Source organism: Procambarus clarkii, chromosome 16, assembly GCF_040958095.1.
Source record: "Procambarus clarkii isolate CNS0578487 chromosome 16, FALCON_Pclarkii_2.0, whole genome shotgun sequence".
Lineage (NCBI taxonomy): Eukaryota > Metazoa > Arthropoda > Malacostraca > Decapoda > Cambaridae > Procambarus > Procambarus clarkii.
The window spans coordinates 37,348,524-37,361,063 of NC_091165.1; the positions used below are offsets into that span (position 1 = coordinate 37,348,524).

The 12,540-nt window shown below is 40.8% G+C and overlaps 2 protein-coding genes across 2 annotated transcripts in view; one reads left to right on the plus strand and one right to left on the minus strand.

Annotated features, from left to right (window-relative positions):
- Usp39 (ubiquitin specific protease 39) overlaps positions 1 to 10,351 on the minus strand; it is a 99,537-nt gene extending 89,186 nt beyond the window's left edge. The window contains exon 1 of the mRNA XM_045745644.2: positions 10,194 to 10,351. Within this exon, the coding sequence (XP_045601600.1) occupies positions 10,194 to 10,272 (79 nt within the window). The 5' untranslated portion in view covers positions 10,273 to 10,351. The remainder of the gene's footprint in view (positions 1 to 10,193) is intronic.
- A 685-nt stretch (positions 10,352 to 11,036) lies between these two features.
- mRpL44 (mitochondrial ribosomal protein L44) overlaps positions 11,037 to 12,540 on the plus strand; it is a 46,971-nt gene continuing 45,467 nt past the window's right edge. The window contains exon 1 of the mRNA XM_045745645.2: positions 11,037 to 11,187. Coding sequence (XP_045601601.1) covers positions 11,103 to 11,187 — 85 coding nt within the window. The 5' untranslated portion in view covers positions 11,037 to 11,102. The remainder of the gene's footprint in view (positions 11,188 to 12,540) is intronic.

A 12,540-nucleotide genomic window follows, 5' to 3' on the forward strand; every position in this document is an offset into this window, starting at 1 on the left:
CCGAAACGTTGTCGACCCTTCAACTTCTAGTGTGTGGTCTGGTCAACATACTTCAGCCACGTTATTGTGACTCATCGCCTGCAGTTCACTCATTAGTTCCCCCTAGTGTGTCCATTAAAGGACTACACACTCAACTCGTTGATCCCCTAGCTCAGTCACCAGCCAGGAAGATGGATAAAAAGAAGCCCCTAAATGAGGAAGAGAGGGTTCTATGAGCCACCGAGGACTCACCAGAAACAGGGTTTTCAGTGAGGAATCGTCTGGTAGCTCCTTGTCTCTATGTCACCAAAGAGAACAAAACAAAAGGGGTACTCACCATAGGTTGGAAAACTGCAGATAGTAACCTCTGTGTAAGGGAAAATTAGTTATGAGTTAACTGCCTCACAGCCACACAAACCCTGAGCTGACCAGGTACATTTGCTAAATACCAATATGTTGGACCACCACTGATGGACCCCCAAAACTCTGAGACAAAATATCTGCCCTAGACATATTCAAAAATAGCACAGACCGAGCTGAAATCTTACAAACATCATGGGCGCCAGGGTAGTCTACAGGGTAGACTACAGGCTGGCTAAACTTTGTGACACTGCAGACAACCCGAGATACACAGACCCTGGAACAATGGACCAAGAACACTGGATTAACAATGTTCCCAGCTGGTGCACCAGTAGTGGCATGGAGGTAACAGCAAATGGTTGCATCCAAATACAAATGATGCACCCCCAGCTGAGCCCGCCAAGCTTCAATCACCAAAGGACCCTCCCAGAAATCAGTCTCATTCTAAGCCAGAAACAAAGGAAAGGGCTGTAAGCAAAGAAAACTCCCAGGACCAAAAGAACAAAACCCCTACTTCAGAAGTAAGGACCAACAAAACAGCCTTGTTGAAGATATCCTGGACCGGAGGGGAAACGGAAAACTGAGGCGAGGAGAGGTAACTAAAATCTTGTCTAAAGACCAAGAAGGCAAGAGAAGTGAGAGCAGGACAAGAGAGAAAATATTCCTATATTCCTGATAACATACAAAACAAAGTTAACAAAACATGTACTGTACACCAAAAAGCCAATGGCAGCGGTGCCACCAAGTTTCAATGATACGAGGTGACAGCATCTGGCATGAGAAGCCAATCCACAAATAATCCTGACATAAATGAGAGAACCACTCAACCACCAGGAACCACCAAGCCATTGGCAAGACACCAAACAGATCAGCTACCTGAAGACCATATAATGCAAGTTAACAGCTCAAAAGTATAGACTGATGAAGTTTTGAACCATCAAGAAACATATCCAGATTGAACCACTGAAAGAGGTGGAGCAGAAGAAGAAGAAGAAAAAAAAGACAGGTTTGGACAATGGGCCCAAAGGAATGCAAATCACAGCTGGGCTGGTCAAAAGGAAGCCAGCAGAAGAATCCTACCAGAGAATGTCTCCAGTCTGGACAACCTAGAGCAAAAACCAAACCAAAGGGAAGAAATAAAGAAACACCCCAAACCCCAGTTCAGCCAAAAGGCAACCACTTCAAGATCCTTGCAATCAGAGAACGGAGCCACGTAAACCAGAAGACGCTGTTCTATGCTAATATAACAGAGGTCTACCTTAGGGTAAGCAAACGTCTGTAACGTCAACAAAAGAATGCATCCTTGACAATCTGCTCCATGAATCTGGTCATGAAATATTAGAGCTAACTAGTAGTTGGACCTAGAAAATGAGTGTATATATATATAGGTCAAATCAGGGTTACCTTGAAGTTACCTTGAAACAATTTCAGGGCTTTGCGTCTCCGCGGCCCAGTTGTCGACCAGGCCTCCACATTGCTGGACTGGTCAACCAGGCAGTTGGACGCAGCTGCTCGCAACCTGACATGAGTCACAGCCTGGTTGATCAGGTAACATCTCTTTGGAAGTGCTTATCAAATTCTCTCTTGAACACTGTGAAGGGGTCAGCCAGTTATACCCCTTATGTGTAGTGGAAGCGTTCAACACAGTCTCGAGCCTCTGATGTTGATAGAATTCTCTCTCAGAGTACCTATTGCACCTCTGCTTTTCAATGGGGGTATTCTACATATCCTGCCATGCCTTCTGGTCTCATGTGGTGTTATTTATGTGTGCAGGTTTATAGTAATACTGTAGTAGCAAATATTGTCCAAGCAGTTGCTTGTTTTGGAGCACTCTAATTTTCTGTCCTCTTGAAGACAGATTCTGGAGCTACTCTCTAGGAGGCATTTATGATTCATTAAGAACCTAGTGTGGTACCTAAGTTTAGAGAACTACAGGTGGGTAACTTGGGAAAATATGGAGGGGACCCACCAGAAAGAGGCCTTTCATTACATTCAGCTCTAAATTTTTGTTAAGAAATTGCAATAGCCTGTATAGTGTTACTTCATAGTTGCCAAGTTCCACAGCATTGGTTTTATAAGACACATGGTAAGCTTTGACAGCTTTTTAGCAAAATGATTTACTAATGTTAGCATAAGGAATGGTACGTCACGGCTAATTTAATACGAGGTAGTACTCCTCAGTGTCTCATGTTTCTTGGCACTAATTATTACACATGACTCAATAGGATGCTGATGTTAAATGCTTCATCTATGTTGATAATCTTGCAATCTACAGAATAGAACCCTAACATGATCACTATAACTCAAATTAAAAATGCAGCACATGGCAAATTGGTGGTTCAAGAATATGTGTTTCTCAGTCTCTTCTCAAAAAAAACTTATGCTGTTAAGTTCACCAGATTTGAACTTAACACTTTAGTCTGGGCACGACGCAGCATTGCGTCATCCGTTTACTGTCGGTAATCTCGGTGATGACACAATGCTGCGTCGTCCACTAAAATAATTGCCAAAAATCAGGTTTTTATCCTATTTTTGGGGGACTGGTTTTAAAATGCGCGCCTATCGTGATGGAACAACCTCAGTGCAGCAGGTAACTGTCAACAAGCCGAATGCAATCTGTGGCTACAATACAAACATGAAAGGTGTTGATCACTTTGACCAAATGATCCAATATTATCACTTCACAAGGAAAACTCACAAATGGACGAGGAAAATGACCTTATATTCTGTGCAAATGGCTATCTACAATGCTTATGTGATGTACAACTACTACACAACAGATAGAAGCACTCCAATAAACATTTGTGGGCAGGAATTGGGAGTGTAGCTGGAAGGCGTCTGGGCGCTCACTCGCGGCTAACGTGTGGCCCGTCTTCAACTCGTTGGCGGGTGGAGCATGACCAGGTTTTTTATTTTATATGCTAATATTCCTCTAGATAATTCTATTGTGAACCCATTGATACCAAAATGAAAGGACATTGTTGGACAGTGAGATCTGGATTCCAGGATATAACCTATACAGGTGTGATAGGAAAATTAGGTCACATGGAGGAGTGGGTCTGTATATTAGGGAAGACCTTGTATGCTCGGAGCTCCTAAACGTTACAAATGAGGTGGTAGAGGTACTGGGATTAAAAATAGAGAAAATAAATTTAGTGATTATACTAATATACAAACCGCCAGATGCAACGGCTGAGGAATTCACAGAACAGATAAGCAAAATAGAGAATAGCCTTGATAATTTGGAGAACCCGATACCTGATATTATTTTCCTAGGTGACTTCAACTTGCCTAGTCTCAGGTGGAAAATAGCAAACAATAATATTATACCAGGAAATCTATCAGGACCTAACCAACCACAGATTAGAGAACTACTTAGATTCTGTGACAAATTTTCACTCAATCAGCAGATATCGGAGCCAACGAGAAATGAAAATATTCTAGATCTGGTCTTTCCGAACAATGAAGACATTATCAGAGACATTACGATATCAGATACCACATACTCAGATCACAAACTCATTGAAGTGCAAACGACCATCAATACTCAGAATAGACCTAAAACGTTGATAAAGCGAGAGGGGCTATTCAGTAAATTCAATTTTAATAATAAAAGGATAGACTGGGAGATAATAAACAGGGAACTTACAAACATTCCATGGGGAACTGTTCTAAATAATACAAGTCCTACAGAAGGAATAGAAAAACTTACTTCAGAAGCGTATCAAGTCTGTCTGAAACATGTTCCTTTGAGGAAAGCCAGAAAGAGATCTAACGTAGAAAGAGAACGCAGACGACACTATAAACGCAGGAAAAAAATAACGGAACTGCTTATGCAGACACGAATTTCCCGTCAAAGAAGGAATAATTTAAATAGGGAGATTGAAGAAATCGAGCGGAAATTGAAACACTCATATGAAACTGAAGAAAGGCAGTTAGAACAGAAAGCAATTCAGGAAATAAAGAAAAATCCAAAATATTTTTTCTCATATGCGAAATCAAAAGCAAAAACCACTGCCAGTATTGGACCTATTCGTACAAGTGAAGGTTCATACACGGAGGATGACAAAGAAATTAGTGAAATCCTAAAAAAGCAGTATGAGGACATGTTTAGCACTCCAATAAACAACATGAAGGTGGAAGATCCAGACAATTTCTTTATGCGGGATATTCAAACCCCGGTAAATATAACTGATATAAACACGAGCGCACTAAATTTTGAAAAAGAAATTGAAAACATGCCCATGCACTCGGCCCCAGGTCCAGACTCATGGAATTCAATATTTATAAAGAAATGCAAAGTGCCGGTAGCACAGGCACTCAGTATAGTGTGGAGGAAGAGCTTGGACACGGGGGAGATACCAGATGCACTTAAAGTAGCAGACATAGCCCCTCTACACAAGGGAGGTAACCAAGCATTGGCAAAAAATTATAGACCAGTTGCACTAACATCGCACATCATAAAAGTATTTGAGAGAGTGATTAGGAGTCAGGTCACCAATTTCATGGAGACCAATGACCTTCATAACCCAGGCCAACATGGATTTCGAGCGGGAAGATCGTGCCTCTCACAGCTACTTGAGCACTACGACAAAGTCACTGAGGCATTAGAAGAGAAACAGAATGCTGATGTGATATACACGGACTTCGCAAAGGCCTTCGATAAATGTGACCATGGCGTGATAGCACACAAAATGAAGTCAATGGGAATAACCGGTAAAGTAGGACGCTGGATACTCAGTTTTCTGTCAAACAGGACTCAGCGAGTAACTGTCAACCATATAAAATCTAGTCCAAGTGCAGTGAAAAGCTCTGTACCTCAGGGTACAGTCCTTGCACCACTGCTTTTCCTTATTCTCATATCAGATATAGACAAAAATACAAGTCACAGCTTCGTATCATCCTTTGCAGATGACACAAAAATCAGTATGAAAATTACCTCGGCTGAGGACATTGAAAAACTTCAAGCTGATATTAATAAAGTTTTCGACTGGGCATCAGAAAATAACATGATGTTTAACAGTGATAAATTCCAGGTACTCAGGTACGGTAAAAATGAGGACCTTAAACATAATACAGAGTACAAAACACAATCAAATGTACCCATAGTAGGAAAACAGCATGTAAAGGATTTGGGAATAATAATGTCTGACGACCTAACGTTTAAGGAGCATAACCAAGCAAATATTGCGACAGCCAGAAAAATGATAGGATGGATTACGAGAACTTTCAAATCCAGGGATCCCATCACAATGGTTGTACTCTTCAAGGCACTTGTGTTGTCCCGTCTTGAGTACTGCTCAGTACTCACTTCCCCCTTCAAAGCAGGAGAGATTGCTGAAATAGAGGGAATACAGAGAACATATACGGCACGCATAGATGCAATAAAGCACCTAAATTATTGGGATCGTCTCAAAGCCCTCCAAATGTACTCACTAGAAAGAAGACGAGAGAGATATCAAATAATATACACCTGGAAGATACTGGAGGGCCAAGTACCAAATCTACACAGTAAAATAACAACGTACTGGAGTGAACGACATGGAAGAAAATGTAGAATAGAACCAATGAAGAGCAGAGGTGCCATAGGCACAATCAGAGAACACTGTACTGTATAAACATCAGAGGTCCGCGGTTGTTCAACGTCCTCCCAGCAAGCATAAGAAATATTGCCGGAACAACCGTGGACATTTTCAAGAGGAAACTAGATTTATTCCTCCAAGGAGTGCCGGACCAACCGGGCTGTGGTGGGTATGTGGGCCTGCGGGCCGCTCCAAGCAACAGACTGGTGGACCAAACTCTCACAAGTCGAGCCTGGCCTCGGGCCGGGCTTGGGGAGTAGACGAACTCCCAGAACCCCATCAACCAGGTATCAACCAGGTATCAACCAGGTAAAGACCTAGGACGAAAATTGAGGTGACCAGAGTGAAAAGAGTGAACACATTTTATCGCTTTTGCGTGCTCCTGGGTAACTCGTTCGCACTTTCTCTGTTTGCTGCGGGTAATTAGCCGGGCTTTTAGAGTTTATATGCATTTAGTGCTGTAGAGAATTCTATTGTGAACACAATGATACCAAATTTAATCTTGTAGGACGAGAATTGAGGTGACAAAGTTGAAGAGAGTATACACTTTTCAGAATTACCGTGCGCTCCCATGAAACGCTGGGCCCCAAATCGCATAGTTGAGGGGTGGCGCGCTGGGTGCGCGAAAGTGTTAAGTTCACTTAGAATTGAACTGTTTATTCACACTTCACCCAAACAAGCCTTCCTGAACCCCACAGAAAGATATAGATGGATATATATAGAGAGATATGTCACTATAAAAGAGAAATTTCATTACATTCAATACTGGTTTGCCCAAAACTGTGGTAGGAAGAAAAATTACAAAAATATTGAAATTCTATAAGCATGAGGAATTGGATGATAATTTAATTATCAGGAGAAAGTACTGAGCCATTAGGACAATATATAATGCTTACAAATGATTAATGAAGCACTGAAGTGTGAGGCTGGCTGTTGGCAGCGTACATAAGTCTGTAGCATTAACCAGGACCTTTTGAACTTAAAGATCAGTAGAGGGCAACTCTACAAGTTGGAAAGATTTTATGAAAACAATACAGTATAACCCAGAGGCAGCAAAATGCATTAATCAACACCTGTCTAATACAAAAAACAGGTGAACAAATAAATGTTTAATATATTTTCTGCACAATTACTGTACTGTATTCATATGCACAGTAAATTATTATTATTATTATTATACATAATTTGCTACTGTACTAGTCCCAGTATAAAAAAAACAGGGACAATTTTGTGATAGGACTTAAGTCAAAATGGAGCAATTATCTGACACTTCAGATAAGGTCCAGAACGACATGGTCCAGATGAATTAGCTTACTGTAGCTTAGGTTGGGCTGGGTCGGATTCACATGGGTATGTTTAGTTACCTTTTAAATGGGTCTCCTAGTACAGTCGGCTTTGCTCTAGATTCACAATCGGAGATCACAGGCTCAATTCTCGGGCACGACAAAAATAGGTGGGCACATTTCCTTTCACCTAATGCCTCTATTCATCTAGCAGTAAAAAAGTACTATATCTGGGGGATGGACAACTGTTTACTCAAATTTACCTGAGGGCCACAATATCTTTAGCTGCCTCGACGAGGACAGAAAGCCGGCATCTTGTCAAAGGTCTTCCCATTTTTCCAAATTATTTTTTACATAAGAATATAAGAACAAAGGTAACTGCAGAAGGCCTATAGGCCCATACGAGACAGCTCCTATTTATAATCACCCAATCCCACTCATATACATGTCCAACCCATGCTTGAAACAATCGAGGGACCCCACCTCCACCACGTTTCGTGGTAATTGGTTCCACAAATCAACAACCGTTACCAAAACCAGTATTTACCCAAGTCTATTTACCAAGTGAATTTATATACATTCTATAGTATGGTTCCCAAAACTGAACTGCATAATCTAAATGGGACCTAACCAGAGCAAGATATAGCTGAAGAACAACACTAGGTGTCTTGTTACTAACGCTTTGATTAATAAATCCCAGTGTCCTATTTGCCTTATTACAAACATTCATGCATTGATCCTTTGGCTTTAAATTCTTAATAATCATAACTCCCAGATCCCTTTCGCAATCCGACTTCGCAATCTCAACACCATCTAGCTCGTATCTTGTAACTCTATCATCATTACCTAGCCTCAGAACTTTACATTTATCAGCATTAAACTGCATCTGCCAATCTTTTCATCATTTCAAAACCATATTTAGATCAACTTGAAGTGATAATGAGTCTTCTTCCATGTTAATTTCCCCCCTGCCGATTTTTTTATTGGCGGCAAATTTGCAAATGTTGCTACTCAAGCCTGAATCTAAATCATTTATATATATTATAAACAACAGAGGTCCCAGGACAGAGCCTTGAGGCACTCCACTTACAACATTTTCCCACTCTGACTTAACCCCATTTATACTAACTCTCCGTTTCCTTTGGTATAGCCATGCCCTAATCCAACTTAATAGCACCCCCATTACCATGAGCCTCTATCTTTTTAATCAGTCTTTCATGTGGTACTGTATCAAAAGCTTTGCTGAAGTTAAGGTACACAACATCACAATCCTTACCACTATCAACTGCCTCAACTATGCTGGAATAAAAAGATAGCAAATTTGTTAAACATGAACAGCCATTTGTAAAACCATGTTGCGACTCATTTATTAATTTATGTTTTTCAGGATGAAGACGAATTTTATTTGCAATTTTCTATTCAAGTAACTTTCCCACAATAAACGTTAGACTAATAGCCGATAGTTTGACGCAAGTGATCCATCTCCTTTCTTAAAAATTGGTACCACATTAGCTACCTTCCATGACTCTGGCACTCTACCTAACTCTATTGATTTATTAAATATGGTAGACAGTGGCTCGGAAAGCTCCTCCTTGCATTCTTTAAGCACCCTGGCAAACACTTCATCCGACCCTGGGGATTTGTTTCGTTTGAGTTTTACCATTTGTTTAATTACATCCTCCCTGATAACTGCTAAACTAGTCAACTTGTCCTCGTCCCCACCCACATAAACTTGTTCGGCTGAAGGCATATCGAGTTCCTCTTTAGTAAATACAGATATAAAATATTTATTAAAAATACTACTCATCTCTTCGTCATTATCCGTTATTTGACCAGTTTTTAATGGACCTATCCTTTCCCTAATCTTTGTTCGATACTAGTATAACATGAAAAAATCCTTAAGGATTTGTCTTTACTTGCCCTGCTATGCAAACTTCATAGTTTCGTTTTGCTTTCCTTATCTATTGTTTTATAATTTCTAACCAGTTGTACGAAATCCTGTTCTAAACTGACCTCCCCATTCTTAATCCTTTTGTACCACGCTCTCTTTTTACCTATAAGGTTCTTCAAATCCTTTGTTATCCACTTTGGATCATTAGTATTCAATCTATTCAATTTGTATGGTATACTACGTCCCTGTGCTTTGCTTAGAATATTTTTAAATAAGTTATATTTTGAATCCACATCAAAATCCCATTTTACGTCACCCATCTCTGAGTTCACGTCTTGCTCCAAGACCAGCCCACCCCCCATGCCCAAGACTTTCCAATCTATTTGACTCAAAAAATTTCTTAGATTATTGAAATCTGCTTTTCGAAAATCTGGCACTTTAACAGAATTTTATCCTACAGATCTATTCCATTCTATGCTTAATCTGATTTCTTTGTGATCACTGTTCCCTAGCTCATTCCCTATTTCGATGTCATTAATTTGTGTTTTTCAAGCTGAATTTTAAAATTCAGCAGTTTTGGTATTTACAGCTTCGGTAGGTAGGCAGTTCCATGGGTTTATATCCCTGTGGGAGAAAAAGCATACAGTTTTCAGTTCTATATTGTGACTTAGTGAGCTTGAAACTGTTGCTCCTAGTTGTTACATCTGATCTTTTGAAGTTATCTAGATTAATATTCTCCAAATTGTTCAGTGTTTTAAGTTTCTACGAGATCCGCCCTGTCAGCTCTGTTTTACAGTGTTGTTAGTCCTGTGGCCCTCAACCGTTCTTGGTATGAGACTTGACTTAATTCTGGAATGATTATTGTTGCCCGGTGTTGAACTTTCTCCTAAGCAGTGGTCTTTCCAAAGATGAGACGTGTAATTCCATCTTAGGGAAGGCTAGTAGTTCGACCCTGGGGGGGGAACTCGATACAAGTCTAAAGTATATATAAAAACTATATATATACAGGCTTCCTGTCACCATTAAAAAACACACGAAAATTTAAAGTTGGGAATGAGATACGAACAGGGACGCTTGCCAGAGTTCTGGGATACTCACTGACATCCTTTTTGTCTTCAGGATCTCTTTCAAGTTTCCTCTTGACCCTGGGTAATGGAATATCGAGGTGGGTCGCCATGGAGGCGACGTGCAACGTTCCGGGGTTTGTTTGTGGGAATGTTTGCTTCACTGTCTCGCACCTCCTCCCGAACCCGTTCCCTGCACCGCTTCGAGACCTCGACCATGGACCTAGAGGGTCGAAACCCCCGAGACACTGAACCTCCGAAACAGTGGTGCAGCCAGCTGGTGACAACCAGCTATTTCGTGCGTGAATATGAGTAAATGTTATGTTGATCCATTTATTAAACCTGCTATTTAATAAATGTGTCCACTTATTCATGTAATGTTGGGAGGAATATAAACATTCATGTTGTCTGCCCAGGTCAATTTTTCTTGAACAGACCTTTGTTCACATCTTCTGCTCGAATCATACTGCTCACAATGCTTACTCCCTTTTATTGGAAATGAACTAAACTAACTAAACTTGTAAATACAACCCGTATTCATAAAACAAATAAAAAATCATGTAATTTTTATAATTCTTTTATCGTTTTTTCCTGTTTTAATTAAATTTATGTTTTGATCTCAATTAGTTCTAAGTTTTAGCTTGTCTAAGTATTTTTTCCACATCTTCACTCCTTTCCAAATTACTGCCCCCCCCCCTTTCCCACCCAAGAAGCTAATTAAATCAACAACAAAAATATCACATCAATAAACTTCTTTTAATAACTATATACCTTTTAAGTAAAAATTTTTACCTGTTAATAGCATTATATTGTGGCTTTAATATTGAACAATTATACGAAACGTACAAATTTTGTGTCCGAAATGGTAAAAAAAAAAAAATATGTGTGTGCGAGATGCGTGTTGTGTACCAAGTGTCCAGTGTCCCCGAGACAAGAGAGGAAGATGTCGGCTGCTGGACGTCTGATCGCTGCTTCTCTTGTACGGTATTCAACTGGGATTGCTATACAGCGGAACATTTGCTCCACAGGTGCGCTTAAACCTTCGTAAAGTAGAATATATATAGAACAGATTATTAATAATAATGGAAATTAATAGCTGCTTCAAACCCAAGTAGGCATACCTTACACAGGTCTTTCCCGGTGTAGCTGTTTATTTACCTGAATTTACCTGAAGTCCACTAACACTCCAGTGGCGTCGACGAGGACAGGAAGCTGAAGGCGTGTCAAAGGTCTCCCCATTTGTTCTGGTGATTTTTTCAAGCTGTTCAGCAGAGTTTTGGCGTTTACGGCTTCGGCAGGTAGGCGGTTCCATGGGTTTATAACCCTGTGGGTGAAAATGCATCTCCTGTTTTCTGTCCTACATTGTGGCTTGGTAAGCTTCAAGCTGTTGCTCCTCGTTTGTGTTACATCTGACCTTTTGAAGAATTTGTCTTGATCAATATACAAATTGTTCAGTTTAATTCCAGTCTCCATGGTGCAGTGGTAAGACACTCGCCTGGCGTTCCGCGAGCGCTATGTCATGGGTTCGTATCCTGGCCGGGGAGGATTTACTGGGCGCAATTCCTTAACTGTAGCCTCTGTTTAACTCAACAGTAAAATGTGTACTTGGTTGTAACAACGATTCTTCGCAGCGGGGATCGTATTCCAGGGACCTGCACGAAACGCTACGCGTACTAGTGGCTGTACAAGAATGTAACAACTCTTGTATATATCTCAAAAAAAAAAAAAAAAAAAAAGTTTCAATGAGATCCACCCTCTCTTGTCTGGTTTGCAGTGTTGTAAGCCCTGTGGCCCTCAACTGTTCCTGGTGTGAGAGTTGACATCGTTCTGTAATGATTTTTGTTGCCCGGCTACCCATCTTGTGGCTACCTCGTGTAGATATTGGGGACCAACAGTCCCAAGGCCCGGTCTCCGACCAGGCCTTCTGGTTGGTCGTCTGGTCAACGAGGCTGTTGGACGCGGCTGCTCGCACCCTGACGTATAAATCACAGCCTGGTTGATCGGGTATTGTTTGGAGGCGTTTGTCGAGTTCTCTCTTGAACACTGTGAGAGACTGGCCAGTTATGCTCCTTACGTGTAACAGTGGAGTGTTGAACAGTCTTGGGCCCTTGATGATGTTAGTGCTCTCTCAGCGTACCTATTGCACCTCTGCTTTTCAATGGGGGGGGGGTATTTTGCACATCCTGCCATGCTTACATGTCTCATGTGATGTTATTTGTGTGTTCAGATTTGGAACCAGACCCCTTTAATATCTTCTGCGTGTGGATTATTATGTATCTCTCCCGCTTACGCTCTAAAGACAATACAGATTTAGAACTTCTAATCGGTCCCAATAATTAATATTACTTACAGAGTGGATTCTAGCGGTAAATGATCTTTGC